This window comes from Dipodomys merriami, unplaced genomic scaffold, assembly GCF_024711535.1.
Source record: "Dipodomys merriami isolate MVZ:Mamm:240054 unplaced genomic scaffold, mDipMer1.0.p SCAF_19, whole genome shotgun sequence".
In the NCBI taxonomy this organism is placed as follows: domain Eukaryota; kingdom Metazoa; phylum Chordata; class Mammalia; order Rodentia; family Heteromyidae; genus Dipodomys; species Dipodomys merriami.
This window is the reverse complement of record NW_027203270.1, coordinates 12,622,089-12,647,474: the sequence shown is the minus strand read 5'-3', so window position 1 is coordinate 12,647,474 and position 25,386 is coordinate 12,622,089. Positions and strand designations below refer to the sequence as shown.

General features: G+C 49.8%; 2 protein-coding genes across 3 annotated transcripts in view; one reads left to right on the top strand and one right to left on the bottom strand.

Annotated features, from left to right (window-relative positions):
- The window catches only part of Slc46a1 (solute carrier family 46 member 1), a 27,515-nt gene extending 5,172 nt beyond the window's left edge, over positions 1-22,343 (top strand). The window contains exons 3-6 of one of the 2 annotated variants that reach the window (XM_070027292.1): positions 1,333-1,416; positions 2,696-2,852; positions 3,227-3,315; positions 21,897-22,343. In XM_070027292.1, coding sequence (XP_069883393.1) covers positions 1,333-1,416; positions 2,696-2,852; positions 3,227-3,284 — 299 coding nt within the window. In that variant the 3' untranslated portion in view covers positions 3,285-3,315; positions 21,897-22,343. Of the gene's footprint in view, positions 1-1,332; positions 1,417-2,695; positions 2,853-3,226; positions 3,866-21,896 lie in introns of those variants that run through there. The other variant, XM_070027291.1, reaches the window with a different exon arrangement.
- Sarm1 (sterile alpha and TIR motif containing 1) lies at positions 4,931-25,386 on the bottom strand. Its single transcript, XM_070027290.1, has 9 exons — positions 24,591-25,386; positions 18,343-18,961; positions 15,464-15,676; positions 15,093-15,184; positions 14,740-14,975; positions 12,504-12,606; positions 12,243-12,432; positions 7,213-7,334; positions 4,931-7,057 (listed from the first exon to the last, which is right to left on the bottom strand). Exons 1-9 carry the CDS (start codon positions 25,058-25,060, stop codon positions 6,928-6,930), a joined length of 2,175 nt encoding a protein of 724 aa, XP_069883391.1. The 5' UTR covers positions 25,061-25,386; the 3' UTR covers positions 4,931-6,927.

The following is a 25,386-nucleotide window of genomic DNA, read 5'->3' as shown; positions in this document are numbered from 1 at the left end:
CTGCCCCAGCTAGCTTTGAACTGCAATCCTCAGCTCTCAGCCTCCTGAGTAGTTAGGATTATAGGTGTGAGTTTTATCTAGGAGACAGAAGTCATACAAGGGATAGGAATAGTTAACTGAAAAAGCAGTGTTAATCTGAACGCAGAAGGAAAACTATCCTTACTGTGATGTGTTCTCTGTAGATATTACCTATGCATCTCCTGTATTTGTTTCAAATTCCTGCAAGCTGGCTGACTTAAAACAACAGAAATTTGTTCTCTTACAGTTCTGGAAGCCAAAATTCCAAGATCACAGGACTGAAATCAAAGTGTTGCAGGGCAATGCTCCCTAGGGCAGTCTGTAGGAGAATAGTTGTTACCTCTTTACTTCCCACGGCTGCCCTCACTCCTTGGCTTGTGGTCACGTCCACCAGTCTGAAGCTCTGTGTCTCCCTCCCCTTTGTGCCTTCTCAATTCTGTCTGTTTCAGATCTCTTGGCTACCTTTGATAGGGTCTGTATAACTTGCGTTTAGGGCCCAGCCTCACAATCCAGAACAATCTGCCCTCTCAAGATCCTTTCCTTAATCAGATATGCTTAGGGCCATTTTCCAAATAAGACTCTTGTTTACAGATTCCAGGACCTGATTGTACTTGGTGAGGGAATGAGGGGGGGGAGGGTGTCATTGCACTGTTCAGCATCCTACTGGGCACAGCCATTCTATGATGAAGGCTCTGTTATCTTCCTTTCACAGACTGGAAGCTGGGCTCAGAGAGGATAATCTTAGGTCAAATAAAGTAAACACAGAGAAGTAAAGACTCTTAAGTCATACAAAGTAAGCAGTACCATCAGATTTTGAACCTGGGACTGAGCAAGCCTGTGATTGTTTTCTGTGCCCTATCATCTCTTCATTAGGTGCTAAGTGGGTGAGTGATGCCTGCTGTGGCCACTATTTTAGCAAGAAAGCATTATGCTCAGGGCTGGGAGTGTGGCTTAGTGGTAGAGTGCTTGCATGAAGCCCTGGATTTGATTCCTCAGTACCACATAAAAGCTGGAAGTGGCACTGTGGCTCAAGTGGTAGAGTGCTAGCCTTGAGCAAAAGAAGCTCAGGGACCCAGGAATTTAAGCCCCAGGACTGGCATTATGCTCATCTGTGAAGGGCAGATAGCTGAGCCTGGAGAAGGGTAGCCTGCCTTCATACCTGCTAGACCTTCTCTCCCTACCCTCACCATCCAGGAAGTTCTTTCTGGGTCTCACCTAAGTCCCACCTGGGGTATGTATAGGAGCTCTGCTGCCTTTCCCTGGGTGCCCCTCTCCTCAGATCCACTTCCCTGATGATTGTTTCTTTCTCCACAGGGTATGGCTTGCTCTTCCTGTCATTAGTCATCACGCCTATCATCCGGGCCAAACTGTCCAAGCTGGTGGGCAGGTCAGACCAGGGTAAGAGTGGGGTCTGTCTCCAGCTGGTTGCTCATGCCCAGTGGTGCAGTTGGGCCATCCTGAAAGGGAAGAGCCTATCCTCCTCCCAGGGCTGGCAAAAGGCTGCTTTAGACCCCAAGTCCTCAGAGTTGGAATTACAGTCAGAAGAGCATGACTGTGTTCTTTTTGGGAAACCCAGAAACTCCATAAAGGAACAAAGGATTTAGTCCCTACACCTCAGTTTTTTGGCCTGTGGAGTGGGTATAGGGATCCTAGGGTTCTCTGCTTCCTTGGAGTAATGGTGTACCAGCCCAGAGGGAGTGACCAGCCTTGTGATACAGGTTTCATTGTCCCCAGTTGACAGATGAAGACACAAAGGCCCATGGGACACCTTGACTCCCCCAAGGCCACTTAAGTGAAGGGTAGAACCAGGATGCATACCCAGGTCTGTTTTTAAGAGCAGCGCATCTCAGGAGCTAGGTTTCAGTCCTGGCTCTGTCCTGGGCCTCCGTTTCTCTATCTCTGAGTGTTTGCCCTTGGTGACAACTGTAGGCTCTTCCAGTTTAATCTCAGTGTCTATTGGGTTGTTGCTCATTGTGCAAGTTGCATTCTGCTGGCACCCTTGTGCCAGCTGCTCAGGACTCTGGGTCCTGGTACTCCATCTGGTAATGTCTCTCTTAGAAGGAAGATCTACTGGTTAACAGAGATCCTGGTGCAGCACACAGCCCACTCTGGACCCAGCTGTCCCAGAACCCTGGCGCTTCATTCATTCCTTTTAAAAGCTTTTTTGTCCCCTCCCCTGAGCCCAAAGATGTGAGTAGAATAGGAGTAAAAAGCAATCTTTTAGCTGGGCCCGCCTATAATCCTAGCTACTCAGGAGGCTGAGATCTAAGGATCAAGGTTCAAAGCCAACCTGGACAAAGCCAAGAAACTCTTCTCTGTAGTTAACCAGCAAAAAGTCAGAAGTGAAGGTGTGACTCTAATGGTAGAGTGCCAGATGTGAGCAAAAAGCCAAGCTTGAGCCCAAAGCCTGGAGTTCAAGCCCCTGTAATGGCCTACAAGTACACAGAAAAGACATCACATGTCATTTATTTAGTAGCTCCTCTGTGCCAGGAATTTTCCATGCATGACTTTATTGAATCTTTATCATAATACGTGACACACTAGGATTCACAGGTGAGGAAGGTGAGACAGAGAGGTTAAGTGCCTTGCCCTGGGTCACACAGATGTGAGGCAGTGGTGCAGGATGGACCCTGGTTCTTGCAAACTCTGGAACAGGTCCTCTGTTTCTTCCTCACAGGTGCTCTCTTTTCTGCTGTGGCCTGTGTGAATACCCTGGCCATGCTGACAGCCTCTGGCATCTTCAACTCACTCTACCCAGCCACTCTGAACTTCATGAAGGGCTTCCCTTTCCTCCTGGGAGCTGGCCTTCTCTTCATTCCAGCCATTCTGATTGGGTAATGCTCCACTCTGAATCTAAAAGTTTCCACTCTCTCCTACTCTTAACAGGAAATGGTTCTTGAACCCTTTTCCTGGGGGGTGCCCTGTCCCAGGCTGACTTTTCTGATCCTCCAGGAGACCTTCTCCATGTAGGGGAGGGATCAGTTTATAACCCCCACTTGGTAAAGCTGTGCCCTCTGTTCTGGATCCCCTCAGTCCTCTTCATCCCCATGTTAGACATAGGGCTATGATGGCAGCACTGGCCTAGTTTGAGGCGGGAGGAGCTGAGGTGGGAAACTGGGCCCACCCACCCAAGTCAGTCCTGTGTCACTTCTTCAGACTGAGTGCACTCTTTATATCAACTCTGAACCCTCTCTCTGGTCCCTTACAGGATACTGGAAAGGACTTATCCTCACCTGGAATTCCAGCAGTTTCCTCAGAGCCCCTAATCTGTGTGGACAGAAGACAAGAGGGCAAGAGGTGCAGTGTGAACATGGATCGTCTGGAAATCTGCCCAGCAGAGCCAGTGGCCTCCTCAGGGGGCAGTGCTTACCTTGGACAACTTGTTTAAGTTAGAGCAGGGGACCACCTGTTCACAACTGAAGCCAGCCTCTGTCTAGGATCTGTAATCTTCTTCACCTGGACAGGCTCACTCCAGGGAGCCATTTGGAGCAGTGGTCTGTTTACCCTTGATACTATCACTTCAATCCCTCCAGGGGAGGGGGAGGTGATATTTCAGGAACCAGGTGAAACACGGGAGCTGGCATCTCTCCCTCTGGCCTACACTGCACAGCATGGCCCATGGTACTAGGCTTCTGATGTGTACAACCACTAACAATCAGTTTTTAATGATGAATTATGGTACCCGGCCACTTCCAGCCTTGGGGGCCAAAAGGAAGAGGGTCATGATGGTTGGGAACCAGTCCTTCACCACAGCCTACTCAATCCTGACCTCAGTAGTGCCAGCTGGTACAATAAATCAGTTAAATCAAACTGAAGAGAACCCTCCAAGCCCCAGGGCATTGGGCTCTGGGTTTCTCTGTCTTACTCATGCTGGGCTGCTGGTGGAATACCAGCATACCAGCGGCTGAGGTTGTGCAGGGGGAGGGGTAGGGATTGATGGTGGAAATGGCCGTCCAGCCTATAGCCTTATCTCCAAGCAGGCTGTTGAATGCTGAAAGTCTGCCAGGCATGGGGCATGATCCTGGCTACTTATTCCTGGGGGGGGAGGGGGTAGCACACCCAGAGCCTGCAAGGAACTATATTGGTCTTTCTGGCTATACCAGCACAGGTAGGATCCATTTTTCTTGCCACTCTGCCCTCTGACACTGGGCAAGGCTGTGTGCTGAGACCATTCTCTATGCTTCCATAGGTCAACAGGAACCTGGGAGCTGAGCTCAACTTCCCACATGACCTGGCTTCCCAGAGAATGATAGCCTCATGTCTGGGAAGCTAGCAAGGTCTGGGTCTGAAGCTGAAAGGTAGAATCTTATTGATTAAGGCACTGGCTTTAAAAGAGAGCTGTAAGACCCCCTAGCAAACACAAGTCATGTGATTCTTGACTCTTCAAACTGGAATACCCATGGGGGCTGGGCTCTGCTTTCTCTCTCCCCCCCCCCCCCCCGCCTCCTTTTTCTTCTCTCTTACTTCCCCTGTAAGGGAGTCTCTCCTAGCTGGAAATTACACACATGAAATGGGGGTAGCCCAAGATACAGTAGGGCTGGCTAGACTTCACAGCATGAGCCTGTTTCCAGACTCCTGCCTCACTGTCCCCTCTAACTGGCAGAGCGAGACAAGGAGAAGACCACTGACCAACCATGTAGGGCTATGGGGCGGAGGAAGGAAAAGGCTGTATGCTGCTCTTGGGCTGAGCCTGTCCTCTGACTAGCTGATTGACCTTGAGCAAAAGTCCCTTTAGGAAGGGCTGGGTCAGTAATGCTGCACACTGATTGTGAGGATCCCACTTGGTCAGATGCACTAGTTGGATGCTCCCACCTCATATAATTGTTCTGGAGTGAGACACCTGTGTTTGTGGGCCTGGTAGAGGGATTGAATGAATTGTAACTGGAATTTTGCCTTCTAAGTGTCCCTGAACAGCTCATGGCCTCTGGGGAAGGGTGGGTGAAGTGGGTGGTGGGTGGGGTTTTAGGGACCTTGCTGACTCAGCACCAAACACCACGGGGTGGGGAAGAGGGGTGTGTGTGCAGCAGCTGTAGACTAGCCAAGCAGAAAACCCTGGCCCTGAAGATCTGAGTCAGGGCAGTAACTGGGTAGAAGCTGGGGCCCAGGTGCTGGCCCTGGCTGCAGTCTGAGCATGTTTGTCATGGGCATCACCCCTGAGCTACAGGCCTGCCTGTGGGGAGGCTGGTCACTGACATTGGCTGGGTCAGGAGATTGGGCTCTGATTGTCTAGGAAGACAGGAGAGGCTCAGGGGTCACCAAAGGGCCAGACAATGGCAGTGGACAGCAATGGAGTATGTCTCAAACAGAAAAACTAGTGACTTCTCAAGTAATGTCGGTGGGAACCTCTAGAGGTCATGACACTGACTAGGATTACTCCTGGAGAGAGAGTTCTCACTGCCTAGCTGTGGGAGGATGGTGGGGAGTCAAAGCCAGATTTAGGCTAGGACCAGTAGAAGTCTTTGGCAGGGAGAGGAGAGGAAGGAAGGTGCTCAAGCCTGGAGAGAGACCTCAGCTGTCTGATTATGTGTTCCAAGAGCAAGGGGGACTTGGCCAGCTCCCCAGGCAGAGATCTGGGAGTAACACCAGCCTTGTTTGACACCCCCCCCCCCCTCAGAGAGAAACAGTGGGACAGATATATGGCCTGTATCAGTCAATTCCGCCTGCCGGAGCCTGACTGCTTTCAAGTCCTCCAGTGCAGGGAGGGGCCGGGAGATGCTCCTGCTGGTCACTTCTGTCTGGCTCCCACTCTTCCTGGGGGATGATGTTCAGGATAGCAATTCCACCTGGGGTGTCGTAGGGCTGCCATTGTAGACTTGGGAACTGGGCTCATCACTCAGCCTCTCTTCCTTATCCACAATGGGAGTGATATTACAGGACAGCGATGCTGTGGTGATGAGAGACTGTGAAGGAAAGGTTTGGGAAATGGCAGGGGTCTGTGAGGAGCTGCTGCTCGAAGCACTGTCCTCTGAGGCATCGATATCATCGGAGCTGGGGGTCAGTGACCATTGGCAGACTCAGCCCCAACCTGCTCATCTCCTGAATTGGATTTAAACAACATTCCCAGTGGGTTGCATGCATACTGCAGTTGCAAAAACTGTCCTAAGACTAACCTGTGCTCGCCTCCCTCGTAGAATTGCAGGCTTTGCCTAGGCTACTGGTTGCTTCCCTGCGCAACAGGGAGCAAGCCTGAGTGGGTGAAAGGCTGGGTAAACCAGCCTGCTTAGGTCAGGCAGGACTGTTAGGCACAATACCAAGGAATGGGGTAAGGTGGCTTTGAGACAGGGCCTCCCCTGTCCAGGCAGGGGTGACCCTTTGCACCAGAAAGTATAGCCAAATGGCCAGTTCAGCCCAACCTAAACCAGAGATACGGCAGAGGAAGCTGCCCCAAAGGAAGACTGGGGTAGAAGGAGGGGGATGGGAGAGGCAACAGTGAGTGGTTCCACAGTAAGATGACAAGGCAGCAGAAAGGGCGAGCCAGGGACCAGAGTCTCGGGACAGCCATACCAGGATATGCATCTCTGGCTGCCTTGTGGCGTAGGCCCTAGCTCAGACTTAAGAGGCCCAGGCAGAGAGCCTATTTCTCTAATTTCCTACCAGAGGCTGCCTGCCTTTACCCTAATCAGGAAGAAGACTCTTCTCCCTTCTCCTCAATGTCCTGTTTCTCCAGAGCAGAGCAGGGACCCGGCTCTAGGAGTAGAAAGCAGAGAACCTGATGACAGAGTCTGAGGGAGGAAGACTTCTCCCACACCTCCAGATATTGAGGAAAGTGGGTTTGAAGTGGACCAAGAGGGTAGGGAAAGGCAGAGCCATTTCCTGAGAAGGCCCCGGGCAGCCATTTTGAGGAGCTGTTCCTTGGGGGAAGACTCTGGAAATGGGAGTCACAGCAGGGTTTGGTTGCTGGGAGGCTGGCTAAGGCAGGCCCATGGCGGTAGCACCCTCCAAACTGGTATCGGAGCCTGCAGATGACTCCCGAGAGGAACGGCCCTGCAGGAAGCGGATGATCTTCTCGATGGTGGCCTCTTGGTACTCGTGGGACCACCTGTGGGCACAGAGGCTGAGTGGGTCAGACAGCTGGGCCATGGGAGCTGCAGGCCAGGGCCTGGTTGCTTTACCCACATGTGATTCGCTTGGGCGATTTGTTCTCCCATTCCCCGCATTGGCTCTCTCTCAGTTCCCTAGGGCCCAGGAGCTCACTTGATGCCATTGAAGGTAAGCACGGCCTGCATGTCCTCAGGTAGAGTCTGGGGCTCAGGCCACTCGAAGCCATCAATGACAGGCACGATGTTCTTGCCACAGTTTAATGCAGTTACAATCTCCTGGAGAAAGAAGAGAGGGGAGGCCCAGTGTGGTGGCACACATCTGTATTTCCAGCTGTGCAGTGACACAGGTAGGAAGGTCATGGTTTGAGGCCAGCCTTGCCAAAAAAAAAAAAGCCAGACTGCATCTCAAAAAACAAGCCACCTATAGTGGTATACATCTATGGTCTTGATTACTCAAAAAGCAGAGGTAGAATTATGGTCCATAGTCTGAGATCCTAGATAGATGGTTCAAGACTAGGCCAGCTGGGTGCTGGTGGCTCACACTTGTAATCCTAACTACTCAGGAGGCTGAGATCTGAGGATCCCAGTTCAAGGCCACCCTGGGCAGGAAAGTCTGTGAGACCCTTATCTCCAATTAACAACCAGAAAACCTAAAGTGGTGCTGTGGCTCAAGTGATAGAGCACTCACCCTGAGCTAAAAGAGCTGAGGGACAGTGTCCAGAGTTCAAGTCCCAGACCAACTTAGAAAAAAAAAAAACTTAGGCCAGGTGCGGGTGGCTCATGCCTGGAGTCCTAGCTACTCAGCAGGCTGAGATCTGAGGATTGGAAGCTAACCTGGGCAGGAAAGTCCATGAAACTCTTATTTCCAGTTGACCACCAGAAAACCAGAAGTGGAGCTGTGGCTCAAAGTAATAGAATGCTAGCTTTAAGCAGGAAAGCTCAGGGACAGCGCTCAGGCCCAGAGTTCAAGCCCTATGATCAATAACACAAAACAAAAGTAACAAGTGTGCAGCCCTGGGTTCAAACCCCAATACTACCAAAGAGAGAGGAGGAAGAGTGCTATAACACTTTCAAGTTCAAGTGTCCCACCAAAGCTCATAGAAGACTTGGTCCCCAGCTGATGGGACCATTGGAGGTGGTAGAAATTTTAGGAGATGGGGCAGGACTCAAGATGGATGGGTCAACCTGAATGCAGGGGCAACACCTTGAACAGTATATTGGAGCCTACCTAGGTACCTTTCCCCCTCGCCTCTCTCATTTTCTGCTTCCTGACCACCATAAAGTCAGTAGTGTACTCTATCACACAACATGAACCATGCACTTTTTTTTTTTTTTTTGCCAGTGGGGCTAGAACTCAGGGTTTGGGCACTGTCCCTGAGCTTCTTTTGCTCAAGACTAGCACTCTATCACTTGAGCCACAGAACCACTTCTGGCTTTTTCTGCTTATGTGATACTGAGGAATCAAACCCAGGGCTTTATGCATGCTAGACAACCACTCTATCACTAACCATATTCCCAGCCCTGAACTATGCACTTCTACATATCCTTCCTTACACCATGCCAGAAGCCAGCAAAGTCAATTGATCAAGCTACCACAGACAGAGACTCTTAAAACCATAAGACAGGCCAAGTGGCTGGTGGCTCATGCTTGTAATCCTAGCTACTGAGGGGGCTGAGATCTGAGGATCATGGTTTGAAGCCAGCCTGTGCAGGAAAGTCTGTGAGACTCATCCACAATTAACTAGCAAAAAGTTGGAAGTAGAGCTGTTGTTCAAGTGGTAGATGGCCAGCCTTGAGCAAAAAAACAAAGAAATAGTTCCCAACCCCCAAGTTCAAATCCCAGTACTGGTACAAAAAATGAAAAGCAAAAATGAAGATACAATTCTTATTTCTTCCTTTGTAAAGTGAAGATGATAAAACTGCCCTCACACAATTGTTCTGAGAACATTATACTATTAATGGCACTCTGGTAAGTTCTTATCAGTTTTTGTTTTTTTTTTCCTTTTAAGAAGCAAACACAGAGATGGGACTTTCTTGAGTGCAGTTCATTTGTGGTTGTCTATATTGATTAGCCACTAAATGTGGCTTTGGAGAAGGGAATATTAAAACCAGAGGCACTTAGGCACTAAAAAACACCTCAAGAAGGATGACAGAGTTTTTGGGACTGGTCCAAGCCAAAGGTTGCCACCACTCTGCCTGCCTTCTCCCTCCATGCATCTGTTGGGACAATGAGTGGCAAGTATCTTCCTGGGGAAAGGGCCTGGAAAGCTTCAGCTCCAAGTGGCCTTTGAGGAGCCTCACAACATTACAGAGGAAGAGGAGAGATACAGAGAGGAAGGGATATCTCCCAAAGTCCCACAAATGTCCAGCCTAGGAGGGGCCAGGCCTCTAACTCAAGCCTTCCAGAGTGCAAGTCTGGGACTGTTAAGCATCTTGATGAATTCTGACCCTGCCACACACAATTAGACATCTGTTTCATCCAGAATTGTACAAAACCAAAGATAATATAACTTCCCATTGCACAGAGGCTGTTCAATTAAGGAATATGCCAGGGCTAGGGTGTGGTTTAGTGGTGAGCCCTTGCCTAACATTCACGAGGCCCTGGATTTGAAACACATACACATACAGAGAGAGAGAAAGCAATAATGGTTGAATCGATGTTCAAAAGCACTCTGGCTGAGAACAAAAGCTTGACTAGGGTCAAGACTTCTGATAAGTGGATATGCGTTCAATCGTTGATTCAATACTTTTAAAGCCTCCTTTGTTCCATGCATGATTTTAGACTCCAGCAGCACAAACACGGTGACAGGTCTCTCCCCTACTTGCAAACTACCACCTAACTCAAGATCCTCAGTAGTGTTCCTTCAGCCTCTCTCTCTGTGTCTCTCTCTGTCTCTCTGTCTCTCCTGTCTGTCTCTGTCTCTCTCTGCCTCCCTGTCTCTCTCTGTCTCTCTGTCTCTCTCTGTCTCTCTGTCTCTGTCTCTGTCTCTCTCTCTCTCCCAGTCCTGGGACTTGGACTCAGTATATGGGCACTTCTTTTGCTCAAAGCTAACACTTGAGCTACAGAGCCACCTCCAACCTTCTCTGTTTATGTGGTACTGAGGAATCAAATCCAGGGCTTCATGCATGCTAGGCAAGCACTCTACCTCTACAGCACATTCCTAGCTCTTCTTCAGCATTTCTTTTGGCCCCAGGCCTCCTCCTCGAACCAGGCCCAGTCCTCAGCCCTCCTATATGCCTCTGGAACTCGACCTTTTTCCCCACTGCAGTCTAGACTGCACTCTGTTGTCCTAACATCACTGCCAGGGCATCTCCCTGTTGTGGGCTCCCTGTTTCCTAGAGCTTAACACAAGTCTTCTTGCCTTTAGATAGTCCATAACCTGGTTCCATAGTCCTCATCCAATCAATGCTGCAATTGAATAGCTAGCTCTCTATGGGGAAAACCCCAACCAAACAATCATACAGGCAAACTTGACTGGAACAAGTTGCCAGTTTCCTTAGTGCAAATACACTTATCACAATGGATTTCCAGCTACCAATACAACATCACTGAAGGTGAAGTTGAAAAGAGATGTAGACAGTCACTTGTGGTATCTGCTGTACCCTGAACCCTGAGTTCAATACTCTCCCACCACCACCCCTTGCACAACCTCAGAACTGTGTCATTGACACCAGTGCATAAGCTCTGGAGTCAGAGTTCAAAGCCAAGCTTTTCTGACATCTGCACTAGCAATCTGGCCATGTAAGAATTATTCTGCTTCTCTAAGGCTCAATTTTTTTCTTTTTTCTTTTCTGTTTGTTGGGGGCTTGAACTCTGGGTCTGGGCCCTGTCCCTCAGCTCTTCAGCTCAAGGTGAGTGCTCTACCACTTGAGCCACAGCGCCACTTCCTGTTTTCTGGTGGTTTATTGGAGATGTGTCTCACAGACTTTCCTTCCTGGGCTGGCTTTGAACTGTGATCCTCAGATCTCAGCCTCCTGAGTAGCTGGGATTACAGGTGTGAGCCACTGGCGCCCGGCTTCAATTTCTTTATCTATGATATGGAGAGAGTGGTACTAGCCCTGCATGTGGGCTAGAATACCTTTATTCATTCTCTCATGCTGTTCCCCTGCCTAGGATGGCTTCTCTTCAGTTCACCTATGTTTTTAAGACTCTTTGTAAGTCCTGCTTCCTCCATGAAGCCTTCTGTGATTATTCTAGCCTTCTCCATATTCCTGTAGGAATATGAGTGAGATGTTTGGCTATTAGGCTTAGCATTTACACCAACTTGTATATCTCTAGTCACTGTGAACACATTCTGTGTGTGTGTGTGTAAGAGAGAGTGTGCATAAGATACAAGGTTTTGCTATGCTGTCCGGGTTGGTCTTGAACACATGGGCTCAAGCAATCCTCTGTTTTAGCCTTCTAAGTAGTTAGGACTATAGCCACAGGCCACCATGACAGCTCACTGTCACATATTTGTCACCTCAAAAGCTTGAGGACAAGAGCCTCAGATGACTATTCCATCCCTCAGCCCAGCCCTCAATTCCTATTGACTGATGAATGATTGATAAGAAAATGTGATATAGGGGCTGGGAAGGTGGCTCAGTGGTAGAGCGCTTGCCTTGCATGCCTGAGGCCCTGGGTTCAATTCCCCAGCATCATATAAGCAAAAAAGAAAAAAGCCGGAAAGTGGCGCTGTGGCTCAAGTGGTAGAGCGCTAGCCTTGAGCTGAAGAGCTGAGGGACAGCGCCCAGGCCCAGAGTTCAGGCCCCACGACTGGACCCCCCCCCCAAAAAAAAGAAAATGTGATATAGAACCATCTATTCATGCCTTCTGTAAGTAGTCTACTTTCCTTCTACATGCCATGCATGGAGACACTGTGGTGAACTAAACTGACATAGTAATCATAATTATATTAATAGAATTGCTATCATTCTTCAGCAATTACTATGTGCCAGGCATTCTATTAAGCAATTCACAATTGAGCTCTTTTAATCCTTGCCTTGTAATAATATCCTAAGAGACTTAGGTGCTTTTACTGGGAAAAAAAAAAAAAAAAGCCCTATGCCAGTTAGAGCTGTAGACTTCCAGTTTGGCTCTCAATTTCCAGCTGAATGCAGAAAAGAAGAGCTTCGAAGAAGAGGCCCCTGACCCCTCAGCCCTGGGCTAATGCTGTTACTGGAGACATCCAGTCTAGCACCTACCTTGTGCACCCAGTCCTTGCAGTCATGGTCCTGCATGCACTTGTCCAGTGCTCCGGCCGACAGCACCAGCACAAAGTTGCGGGCCCCCATAACACTCTGGATGAGCTTGTCTTCAAACTTGCCAGCTTCCAGCTTCTCCACATCAATGAAGACACTGAAGCCATGCAGCTGCAGGTGCACCTTCAGGAGGCTGAAGAAGAGTCCTGTGTTGCCATTGGGATCATGCCCAAAGCCCCAGACTGTTTGCCTGTCCCTCCTTACCTGGCCAGCTGGGAGCCTGAGTTCCTTCGGTAGCTGATGAAAACATCTGGGGTGTCCCCACTGGGCTTGCTGCCACTGCAGGGCAGCGGGGAGTGTAGCATTTCTGAGGCCAGCAAGAGAGATAGCAAGTAAGTGTAACCCTTCCCACCACACACTGTGAGGGAATCCTCCCTTAAAGACTTAGTCCCCTGTCCATCCAGAATTCTTAGCCCAGATGGGTAAGGTGGCTTGACCCAAAAAGGGCCAATGAATGAAAGGTAAGGCCTTCAGGAAGGAAGGCTCTATAGAAAAGGATGACATCATTGATAAATCCCATCTCAAGGCAAGCACTGTGTCAGGTATGGTGATCTCAGTTAGTTGGTAGGTAGAGGCAAAAAGATCAGGAGTTTTAGGCTAGCCCAGCTAAAGTTAATGAGATTCTGTTTAAAAACAAAATACAAAAAAAGCAAAAAAAAAAAAAAAAAAAAGCTGGGTACCAGTAGTTTGTGTCTATAACCTCAACTACTTGATAGGCTGGGAATGGGAAGATGGCAGCTCAGGACCAGCTTGGGCACAAGAGCTCATAGACCCTTCCCTTCTCAATTCAGAGCTATTAGCAGTGGTTCATGTCATTCCAAGCTATCTGGGAGGCCATGTCTTTAGGTGTGTGTGTGTGTGTGTGTGTGTGTGTGTGTGTGTGTGGTGTGTGTGGTGTGTGTGTGTGTGTGTGTGTGTGTGTGTGTGTGTGTGTGTGTGTGTGCCAGTCCTGGAGCCTGGACACTGTCCCTGAGGTTATACCTACACTTGCATCTTCTATTTTCTGTGCCAGTCCTGGGACTTGATGCAGGGTCTGAGCTCTGTCCCTGAGCTTCTTTTACTCAAGGCTAGCCCTCTATCACTTGAACTACAGCTTTACTTCCAGCTTTTTCTGAGTAGTTTATTGGAAATAAGAGTCTCCTGGATGTTCCTGCCCAGGCTGGCTTTGAACTGCAATCCTTAGATCTCAACCTCCTGAGTAGCTAGGATTACAAGTGTGAGCCACCATCATCTAGCCACTTCCAACTTTTTTTTAAATAGTTAATTGAATATAAGAGTCTTTCATTTTTCTGCCTAGGCTGGCTTTGAATCTCAATTCTCAGATCTCAGCCTCCTGAATGGTTAGGAGAAGCATGTGCCACCAGCCTTCAGCTTCTTTTTGTTTTTGAGACAGGGTCTTACTATGGTAGCCTAAGCTAGTTGCAACTCTCAATCCTTCTGCCTTTACTATCCCCCACTAGGATTATAGAATGTGCCACCATACCAGGCTAAAAGGTTTCCAAAGCTGATTAAAAAAACAATTGAACTCCTACTTCACAGAATCGTAGTAGAAATTAATGAGGTAAGGTGTTAAAAACATAATACAATGCCTGGTATATAATAATTCACAATAAGTGTTAACTAAATAGTCAGTAAATTAAAATAAGTTTAAACCAAGAGAGTTTCTATAGTCCTCTGGAACTAAACAAATTCCAGAATCTGTACTTTGTAAAGTGTTGTCTGCTAACCTATATCCCCTGTGTGCTCCCAGGTGCCATTTATGCACCCTATGCACTGCCTTATCTTTCTGTTTCTCTGTCTGTCTCTGTCTCTGTCTGTCTTTCTATCTCTGTGTCTCTGTGTCTCTGTCTCTCTCTGTGTCTCTGTGTCTGTCTCTGTCTCTCTGTCTCTGTCTCTCTGTCTCTGTCTCTGTCTCTGTCTCTGTCTGTCTCTGTCTCTCTCTCTCTCTCTCAGAGCCTGGGCACTGTTCCTGGCTTCGAACTTTGATCCTCAGATCTCAGCCTTCTGAGTAGGTAGGATGACTGATGTGAGCCACCAGCACCCAGCTCTCCTACCTCTTGCTATACTTGCATAAGCTGTCCTCTGCCTGGGCTGCCTTTCCTGCTAGCCCTACCCCCATATATCCCTCAAGATCTGGCCAGGCAGCCCCTCCCCCACCAAGTCTATACTTGAGTGGATAGAATAGGCTGTGCTTCCCCTGGGCTCCCAGTGGAGTCCTGGGCAAGCTTCCTGCTAAGGCTACCTGCCTGTTGGTAGAGCTGCTTACTCCTATCCTGTTACCCTACTCACACTGGGAACTTCTTGAGGACAAAGTGCATCACTTTCATTTTTGCTTCCTCAGTGTGGACTCAATGTGATGAGAAAGACTCTCAGCCTCCACCCTAAGTCTCTCCTCATTTCTCTAAGACTGAAGCTGAGCTGGGTAGGGCTCCAGACTGACCTCTGGCGGCAGAGATGATGCGCGTTCGATGCACACCCAGGCGGATGCCGCAGTCCTCCAGCAGCTGCTGCTCAGACACACGGTGCAGGAGGGAGCGGTCCAGGCCACAGCTGACCAGACCATAGGTGTACTGGCGGAAGCGAGGGTCCAGGCTGCCCAACCAGTCCGCCAGGTTGCTGCGGTCACACGTAGCGTAGTTGGCAAAGGTCTTGAGCTCTGTGAGCTCCCTAAAGAACCTACACGCCGCAGAAAAGAAGCTGTGGTTCCAACTTGGGTCGGGCTGGGGAGGGGGTGGGAGGGGTCAGTTAGATCTGAAAGGGTGGGACTGGGCTGGCAGGTGAGGTACTCCCTACCTCTTGCGAGTGATGCTGGATTTCATACCCAGGTCACTCTGTAATTCCTCCTCTGTGAGCCGCAGAAGCAGATCGCCATCTACCTGCTGCTCCTGGGGGGGTGGGGCAGTGTGAGGCAGGCTCCCCTCCTCCCTCAAACTCCAGATGCCAAGAAGGGAACTGGAGGGGGCAGTGGAAAAGGCCGATGACCCCCCCACACACACACACTGAGCAGCATGGCTGAATATAAACTCCCCCTCCCCAAAAGGCTATCACAGCGCCACAGGCCTGAGGGGCACCGAGGGACTCAGTTGCCTGTGCCCAGAGCACTCTGGGAGAGATTGTGGCCCCAAGACCCCTGGGGAGGCACCTCCCTCCCCTCCAGGCTCTACCCGGAAGCGCTCGCAGTACTGGGAGAAGCCGATCTGCTGAAGCCATGTCTGCACTTCAGCCTCCTTCCAGCTGGCCACGCAGGGCAGGATGCGCCGGGGCACGTCCTCGCCCAGCAGGCGCAGTGCACGCTTGGCCAGCGCTGAAGTGGTGCCATTGGTGGAGTAGGAAACCAGGCGTTTTAGGCTCTGGATGGCGCCAATGTCGCTGAACACCTGAGAAGGGGGTGAGATGGCAGGTTAGGGTCCACCAGTTGGCCAGCTTCTCCCTGAAGTGTTCCCTTGCCTCCTAGTCCTACCGTCCACCCTAGCCCTTCCTCCATTCTGTGATCCAGTCGTGCATTCTTCTTTATGAAGCTCGCTTGCTTTTTTTTTTTTCCATACTAGAACTGGGCCTTGAACTCCAGGCCTCAAAGGAGAGCTCCGCTTTTTCACTCAAGGCTGAGATTCTGCCACTTGAGCCACACCTCCATTTCAGGCATTTGCTGGTTAATTGGAGATAACAGTCCATTGGATTTGTTAGTCCAGCTTCATTTGACTCTTGACCAGAAGTCCCTTACCTGTCTTTACCACAGCATTCATCTGCCCTGGGGTTAAATCTGAGTTTTCAGTATGGCTACCAGGTTATATAGTATACCCCTAGTCTGCTACTTCTAGCTCACCTCATACATCCACCAAAGCTCTTATACCTTTAGGTCTCACCTATGACACTTCCAAGTCCTTAGTTCTTCTGGTCTGCTCATGAGAATCCTACTCATTCTTTGGAATTCATGCTGCTTAGTGCCTCTTTTGTGAAGCTCACATTGATTTCTTCATAGCCTGGCCTACACCTCCAGTTAGAACTATGACCACACTCCAAATGCCACTGTTACTAGCTGATAATGCATCTTCCACGGGCCTATAAGTGGAGGACATGTGTCCCTATATCTGGCATAATAAAGGACATGGAATAGAGGCTCAACATCTTTGCTGAACTGCACTCACTTGGCCTTGATGGGAAAGAGGTGATAGAACTAATAGGGTTGTTCTACAGATCCAGTTTTTAGGTTTCTTGCTTCTTATTCTCCTCCAAGTCCTTTCTACTAGGACAAAATGATGTGTTTTATTGGCTAGTCTTCCAATGGATCAATTCTGGGGCACAGAAGCTAGAGTCCAGCTCTCTCTCTCTTTTTTCTTTTTCGATCAGTCATGAGGCTTGAACTTGGAGTGGGCACTGTCCCTCGGCTCTTCAGCTCAAGGCTAGTGTTCTACCACTTGAGCCACAGCTTCACTTCCAGCTTTTCTATTTATGTGGTGCTGAGTAATTGAACCCAGGGCCTCATGCATGCGAGGCAAGCACTCTACCACAGAGCCACCTTCGCAGCTCTGAGTCTAGCTCTTTACACTGGATGTTCAGAGAGGCTTCAGAAACTATATCTATCTGTCTGTCTGTCTGTCTGTCTGTCTGTCTGAAATGAAGTCCAGAGAGAGAGAATCAAGTACTCGAGATCATTAGCAAGTTAAAGCAGCAGACAAAGGTATGGTTTAGACCTTGGCTATAAGGACCCTTTGAGATTTAGCTAAGAGTTCTTTGACAGATGCACTGATGCCCTACCTTCCCCTCATGCCTCTGTCTCTAGCTCTTGTATCCTTTCTAGACTCTAGGCTCAGGCGGCAAAACCACCCACTGAAGCTGCCCAATGAGGCATCTGTCAGCTACTTGAACTCTGGGCATGGGCGCTATCCCTGTGCTCTTCAGCTCAAGGTGAGCACTCTACCACTTGAGCCACAGCGCCACTTCGGTTTTCTAGTGGTTTATTGGAGATAAGAGTCTCACAGACTTTTCTGCCTGGGCTGGCTTTGAGCTGTGATCCTCAGACCTCAGCCTCCTCAGTAGCTAGGATTACAGGCGTGAGCCACCAGAGCCCGGCTTAGCTACCTCAATCTCAACATGTCACACCAAATTCACTCTCTTTTCTCCGGCATGTCTGTGTTTGTGGCCTGGCCTATTCTCAGCTAGTCTCTCTCTTCTCAGGCACTCAGTTCTAATCCCACCTCTTAAATGCTTCTTGACTCTGCTCCCTTGGCTACTGCACATAGCTTTACATCTGCACTCTCAATTCTCCAGACACCATGACAGCCTAGCTCCCAGTTGGTTACCTCCAATCTTGCCCTTCCTTGCTACATTTCTGCACAGCAATCAGGGTGATCTTTGTGAGAAAAGGAAAAATAAAAATGTGTTGTCTGCTTTAAAACCTCCGTGTGTGTGTGTGTGTGTGTGTGTGTGTGTTTTCTCTTGCACTCAGAGGCTAAGTTCAAACTCTGAGTCTTGCCTTCAATGCCAAAATGGCTGGCTCCTCAATCCAGTATACACACTACATTGGAGCTTGAACTCAGGGTCTTGAACTCTCACTTTTCTTGCTTAATGCTGGTCCTCTACCACTTGAGCCATACCTCTGGAGCTGGTACCCAGGTCTCAGCCCTCCTGAGTGGATAGGATTTACAGTCATGAACTACTGGCACCTGGCTTCACCTAATGCTCATTCATCCTTCAAATCCTGGACAAGCATCACTTCCTCTGGGAAGCCTTCCCCGATGCTTTTATTTATTTATTTATTTATTTTGGTCAGTCATAGGGCTTGAACTCTGGGCCTGGGCACTGTCCCTGAGCTCTTCAGCTCAAGGTGAGCACTCTACCACTTGAGCCACAGCACCACTTCTAGCTTTTTCTGAGGAGTTTATTGGAGGTAAGAGTCTCACGGACTTTCCTACCCGGGCTGGCTTTGAACCTTGATCCTCAGATCTCAGCTTCCTAAGTAGGTAGGATTACAGGCGAGAGCCACCAGCACCAGGCTCCCAAGATGCTTTTTAACCCTTGATCCACCCTCCCCCATTACCATCACCTTGGTCTTGCCCTGCAGACTCTTGATGGCGGCCTCTGTGCACAAGTAGAAAGCCCCGATGCACTGAGCTTCCAAGCGGGACGAGTCCAGCAGCAGCACGAGGCTCTGCAGATCGTCTGGTCCGCGTCCCTGGCTCGTGTCGCTGGCATCCACCAAGCAGCGGGCAAAGCGACCAGGGTCCAGCGAGGCCACAAGTGGCTCCACAAGCGCCAGCGTGCCCGAGCGCTCCACCTCACGCTCCACCTCCTTGTTGGTGGCCAACACGGCCACAGCCAGGCAGGCGTGCAGCCGCAGCAGCTCGTCCTCCTTGGAGAAGGCGAGCGGGAAGAGCCACTCGGCGGCGCGCTTCTCCACCATGCGTCGCTGCACCGCCTGGCCCCCGTGCAGGGCGCAGTTAGCCAGCGCCAGCGCGCAATGGCGCAGCAGCGCTGGGTCTGTGCGGCGACACCAGTACAGGACAGCGTCCAAGCCGCCGGCTGCCACCAGCCTCTGGCACGTCTCCTCCGAGTGCTTGAACATGTGCTCCATGATGCCCGCCACGCTCCGTGCCAGCTCCACGGGTTCACGCTCCTTCGATAGGTTCAGGATCACCCCCAGGCCGATGCGCGCCACGCGGTCCCTGCCGGGAGAGAAGGGAAGGGAACCCGTGGAGTTGCTGCACACTGGGGAACTTGGCTTGTTGGTTGAGGACAGGGTTGTTTAATCTCTGACGACCTCACTATACTGTCGTAGGAGACGTGGGGACTGCATTATCCTTCCTGGTCCCTCACTCTCAACAGGTTTCTCTGGTTATTGGGGGAGGGGAGGGAAGGTGCTCCATCCTGGCCACAGTCAGCCTCTTGAACACTCCCTTCCCGCACCTCTCTGTGTTTTGGGGGTTTGAACTCAGAGCCTCTCCATTGCTTCTTTTTTTTTTTTGGTTGTGGGGCCTGAATTCTGGGCCTGGGCGCTGTCCCTCAGTTCTTCAGCAAAAGGTGAGTGCTCTACCACTTGAGCCACAGTGCCACTTCCATTTTTCTGGTGGTTTATTGGAGATAAGAATCTCACAGACTTTCCTGCCCAGGCTGCCTTTGAACCATGATCCTCAGATCTCAGCCTCCTCAGTAGGTAGGATTACCTGCGTGAGCCACCCTGCTGGGTTGTCTCCTCCCCTTAAGAAGCAGTATGCTTGGGGTTGGGAAGGTGGCTTAGTGGTAGAGTGCTTGCCTTGCATGCATGAGGCCCTGGGTTCGATTCCTCAGTACCACACAAGCAGAAAAAGCCGGAAGTGGCGCTGTGGCTCAAGTGGTAGAGCGCTAGCCTTGAACTGAACAGCTGAGGGACAGTGCCCAGGCCCAGAGTTCAGGCCCCACAACACACACACACACACACACACACACACACACACACACACACACACACAAGCAATATGCTTCCAGATCTGGAGCAGAATCCCTGAATCCTGGCCTTCTTTGCTACTTTCCAGTCATGGGGCCATGGGCACCTTTCGTATCTCTTTCCTTAAGTTTTGAGGGAGCTTAACTATGAAAAGAGAAGCAGGTGCTGTTGGTTCACATCTGTAATCCTAACTACTCAGGAGCCTGAGATCTGAGAATCATGGTTCAAAGCCAGTCCTGACAGGAAAGTCCACAGGACTTTTATCTCCAATTAAGTTCTAAAAAAGCTAGAAGTTAGGGTTGGGAATATGGCTTAGTGGTAGAATGCTTGCCTAGCATGCATGAAGCCCTGGGTTTGATTCCTCAATACCACATAAACAGAAAAAGCCAGAAGTGGTGTTGTGGCTCAAGTGGTAGAGCGCAAGTGCTAAGCACAGAGTGACTCAAGGACAGAGTCCAGGGCCTGAGTTCAAACCCCAGGAGTGAAGCTGTAGTGCAAGTGGTAGCCTTACACACTAAAGCTCAGGGACCGTGCCCAGGCCCTGAGTACCTAATAATAAGATTATTATCAGAATTGATGAGATCATCCATACAAAGTGCTTGGCAGAGTGCCTGGCACAGAGCAGTAAAACTTTAATAACTGTTAACTTATCATCATTTGAAGTGTCACTTGAAATGCATCACTCTTAGCCTTGCTTCCAAACTTGCATCCATCCACGTTCCATGATTGGGCTGTATATACTCACTTACTCAACAGATATTTGTTGAGAACATTCTGTGTGCCATGCTTTGCACTGGGGAGGCTAATATTAAATGGAAACTAAACCTGACTGGGCTTATGCTCATTTAATAAAAAGAAAGACAGCTGGCCACAATGGCTTATGCCTGTAATTCTAGCTACTCAAGAGGCTGGGACCTAAGAATCATAGTTCAAAGTCAGCCCAGGAGGGAAAATCCATGAGATTTTTTAAAGTCTCCAATTAACTAGCAAAAAACTGGAAGTGGAGCTGTGGTTCAAGGAGTCAGGCTCAAGCCTCAGTCTGAGTAAAAAACAACAACAACAAACTAAGAAACAGCTCCTAGGCTCACCTTCAAGCAGAAGAAGGAGGAGGGGTGAGGGAGAGGAAGAGGGGAATGAGGGTGAGAAGGAAAAGGAGAGGAAGAAGAAGAAGGAGAAAAAGAAGGAGAAGGAGGAGAAGAGAAAGAAGAAGAAGAAGAAGAGAAGAAGAAGAAGAAGAAGAAGAAGAAGAAGAAGAAGAAGGAGGAGGAGGAGGAGGAGGAGGAGGAGGAGGAGGAGGAGGAGGAGGAGGAGGAGGAGGAGGAGGAGGAGGAGGAGGAGGAAAAGGAGGAGGAAAAGGAGGAGGAAGAAGAGGAGGAGAGGGGGAGGAGGAGAGGGGGAGGAGGTAGGGGGAGGAGGTAGGGGGAGGAAAGAGGAGGAGTAGTAGGAGAAGGAGAGGAGAGTTTGGTTGATGGAGAAAGAAAAAGGCTCCATAAATATTAACGCTCAGTGTATCACCCACTTCCTCTTCTCCCCCTTCCAGCCTTGACCCTGAGTAACCTGGAGGCATGCAAAGACTGAATTTATTGGGAAAGAGTTTTTTTTGTTTTTTTAGGGGGGGGGTCCAGTCATGGGGCCTGAACTCTGGGCCTGGGCGCTGTCCCTCAGCTCTTCAGCTCAAGGCTAGCACTCTACCACTTGAGCCATAGCACCACTTCCGGCTTTTTTTTCTTTTTGCTTATGTGGTGTTGAGGAATTGAACCCAGGGCCTCATGCATGCAAGGCAAGCGCTCTACCACTGAGCCACCTTCCCAGCCCCTGGGAAAGAGTTTTTGTTTGTTTTGTACCAATCCTGGGACTTGAACTCGGGGCCCTCATAAATGTTGTCCCTGTGAATTTTTTCTCAAGTCTAGAACTCTATCATTGAAGCCACAGTTCCACTTCTGGAGTTTTATGGTTAATTAATGAGGGTCTCACACATTTTCCTCCCTGGGTTGGCTTCAAACCTCAATCCTCAAATCTCAGCCTCCTGACTAGCTATGATTATAGGTATGAGCCACCAAAATCCAGCTGCTTAGACAGTACTGATGTTTGAACTCAGGGCCTTATGCTTGCTAGATGAATGTTCTACCACTTGAGCCATGCCTCCAAATGTTTTTTCTGCTTTTGTTATTTTTCAGGAAGTATCTCACATTTTGGCTCAAGACCAGCCTTGACCCTGATACTCCAACCAAGATCTTCCTACTTATGTCTCCTGCATTTCTTGTTTATTGAGATGGGGGTCTTGCTAGCTTTCTGCCTGTGTTGGCAAACTACCCTCCTCCTAATGTCTACCTCCCAAGTATCTGGGATTACACCTGACTCTTAGGAAGGAATTTGATAGCCACCATCCGTGCTGTTCTCTGTCCTTGGTCCTGAAGAAACACTGGCATCAGAATGTGTGTTGTGTCTTGGAATCAAAGACCCTGGTGAGTGACTCTCCTCTCCATAATTCTGAACCAAGGGAGGACCATCATTTTCAACCTTAAACATATGAGTTTTCTAGGCACTGGAGGTTCACACGTGCAATCCTAACCTAATCCGAATCATGATTCAAAGCCAGCTGTGAGACTCTTATCACTAATTAAATGCACACAGTGGTGGGGGAGGGGGGAGGGGGAAAGGGAGAGAGAGAGAGAGAGAGAGAGAGAGAGAGAGAGAGAGAGAGAGAGAGAGAGAGAGAGAGAAGAAGAAATAAGAAAAGGAGAAAAAGCCAGAAGTGGAGCTGTGCTCAAGTGGTAAAACACTAGCTTTGATCAAAAAGCTCAGGGACAGCACCCAGGTCCTGAGTTCAAGCCCCAAGGCCTGTATATATACACACGAGGGGGGGAGGGAGGAAGAGAGAGAGAGAGAGAGAGAGAGAGAGAGAGAGAGAGAGAACGTGGGAAATGAAACAACATACAACAAAGTGGCCCATCAGCAGCTGGACATAGAAGAAGCAAAAGAACTAAGCAACCCAAAGACAGTGATGGGAAGGGAGAAAATGAAAGGGAAAGAGGGAACAGCCTACACTAAGCAAAAGGAAAGAAATGTAATCATCACCTGATGTGGAGGAAATAATTTGTATTGTCAAAGCTCATAGAATTCACAAACTTTATAGACCATGATAATGACAATTTGCCTTGTGAAGGTTAAAATGTGTTTATGACTTTAAGTATCACAATTCCACAATACTATGAAATGTGTGAAATTTATGTAATCACCTAATCTCAATTTTTAAAAAAAGTGAAAGAAGGGATGGGTTAGGAGCAATGTGTGATAATGTTGTCAGACACCTTGTATTCATATACTGTTTTGTAGAATGGGAACTTCTTTGTACAACTACTTAAAGATATAGTAATAAAAATGAAAAAAAGAAAGAAATAAGAAGAGGGAAAAAAGCCAGAAGTGGAGCTGTGCTTAAGTGGAAAACACTAGCTTTGATCAAAAAAGCTCAGGGACAGCACACAGGTTCTGAGTTCAAGCCCCAAGAACTGTATACACACACATACACACACACACACACACACACACACACACACACACACTACAGCAACTTGCACCCCTGCTAATCCTAGGGCACTAGCTGTACTCACTTCACAGAAATTCTAGTTATAACTGCTATGACCCACTTAGGAAGGCACACATACGGTCTGTGGCCCACCACACCCTTGGAACACCCATTGCCACGTGCAAGTCCTCTAAATTCATGGTCCATCCCCCTTAGGACACTGATCCATGGGAAGTTAGTGACTTGCTAAACAAGCAGAACTTTATCTTGGTCACTCAACCTAAGTTGCTTTATTTATGCTATATTCTGACAGTTGCCTTATTTCCACCAATCACAGAGGATTTTTTTTCCTTTTTGGAAAATGGCAAGGAAAACACTCCTCCACTGCCATCACACCTGTGAGCAATGCATGAGCTAGTGATTCCCAAAACTCTCGTAAGCCCAAGAAGTCTGAGCATTCTGCTACAGACGGGAGTGCTCTGGCATCACAAAGGAAAAGTGAAATTTCAAGGCTTGTTTTGACCCCACTCCTATATGTTGGTAGTTAGTTGACCCCTGCCCAGTTTGCACTTCAGTTTCCTCCACCTCCACCCATTCACTCGGGCAGGAAACTTTCTATTCCAGATCAGCAGCTTCAGAATGAGGTCATTTCTGTTTGGAGCAAGGGTAAACAAAGAAGGACACCCAGACAGAGGCCCAGAGCTATGGGTTGGTATTGGTACTAAGATGCCATCTCCATCCATGGAACTAAAGATAGGCTCCTAAACCTGTAGTTGTAGCTACTCTGGAGGCTGAAATCTGAGGATCCCAGTCCAAAGTCAGCCCAAGCAGAAAAATCGGTGAGACTTTTATCTCCAAGTAGGGCTATACCTCAAATCATAGAGTGCCAGCCTTGAGAGAAAATGCTAAGGGACAGCACCCAGGCCCTGACTTCAAACCACAGTAGGGCGTACATAGGAAGGAAGGAAGGAAGGAAGGAAGGAAGGGGAGGAAGAGGAGGAAGAGGAGGAGGAAGGAGGAGAAGAAGAAAAAGAAAAAGAAGCGGAGGAGGGGTGGGAAGACTCTAGCCCTACAACAGCATTCTTTCTCTGTTTCCATTCCTTACCCCACTCATCCTGAAAATAAATCCTCACTACATCATTAGTTCCTTCTGGATTACTCATTAGACTTTCCCAAGCCTCACTTTCCCCTAATTCCTATTAGATGAGGTGTAGTGTGGAGTAGATTAATCGATTAGTAGATGAAGCGAGGCAGGTGGAAGACCCAGGCACCTGACCCCGACCCCCCCCCCAAGCCGCCCCTCACCTCGCCTTGCTCTCCCCCTCCACGAGTCTCGCGCCCTCACCGGTTCTCAGCTACCAGGATCTGCTCCAGCAGCCGCGCAGCCTGCACACGCGTCTCCAGCTCCGGCGCCTGCAGCAGCCGCAACAGCAGGTCCAGACCGCCATCTAGGCGGATGGCATCGCACAGACCTTGGGCCACCTCGCGGCCCACGGCTGGGAGCAGCCAGGCCTCCTCCACCAGCTGGAAGACCTCGGCTAGGCCCGCGCCCACAGCCCGCGCGGCCCCTGCCTGCTTCAGCGCCGACAGCGCCTGCTGCAGCTCAGGCAGGGCACGCTCCAGGGCGCCCTGCACCTCAGCGCCCACCCCAGGCGACACCTCGCGGGACCCGCGGCCGCCCGAAGCCCACCACGGGCCCGCGCCGCCACCCTGATCGGTCCCCGGCACCACCAGCCGCTCGGCGCTGGGTCGTGGGCCGGACATGGCGAAGAAGCGGCACAGCTTGTAGGCGGAGAGGAGCAGCGTCAGGACCATGGGCGCGGGCTGGCAGGGGACATTCCTGGCCTTGGGGGGTGACGGGGGGGGCGGGGGGAAGATCGGGGCCCGGAGAGCAACCCAGACCTTGAGAAAAGGGAGACGAAGGAGGTAAGAAGGGCTAGGGGAGAAAAGGATTCCGGGCAAGGGTGCCCGCTGGACTTTGGGGAGGCAGGGGTGAGGTCAGGCTTTTCGGAGCAGCAATCGGAGAAGGGGATGCAAACCACTTCTCGGGGAATGGGCGAAGGAGAGAGTGGGAAAGCGAAGGAGGACCCAGATGCGGAAAGGTAGAGCAAGCAGCTGATAGAACAAAGCGGCACTCCAGC

Excerpts from the sequence above, each read along its gene's own strand:
- Sarm1 (XM_070027290.1), bottom strand. The coding sequence starts at position 25,060 with ATGGTCCTGACGCTGCTCCTCTCCGCCTACAAGCTGTGCCGCTTCTTC. Across the intron at positions 15,677-18,342 it reads GTCTGCAGGGCAAGACCAAG|GTGTTCAGCGACATTGGCGC; the intron begins GTGATGGTAATG and ends CCCCCTTCTCAG. Across the intron at positions 12,607-14,739 it reads CATCATCTCTGCCGCCAGAG|AAATGCTACACTCCCCGCTG; the intron begins GTCAGTCTGGAG and ends TGCTGGCCTCAG.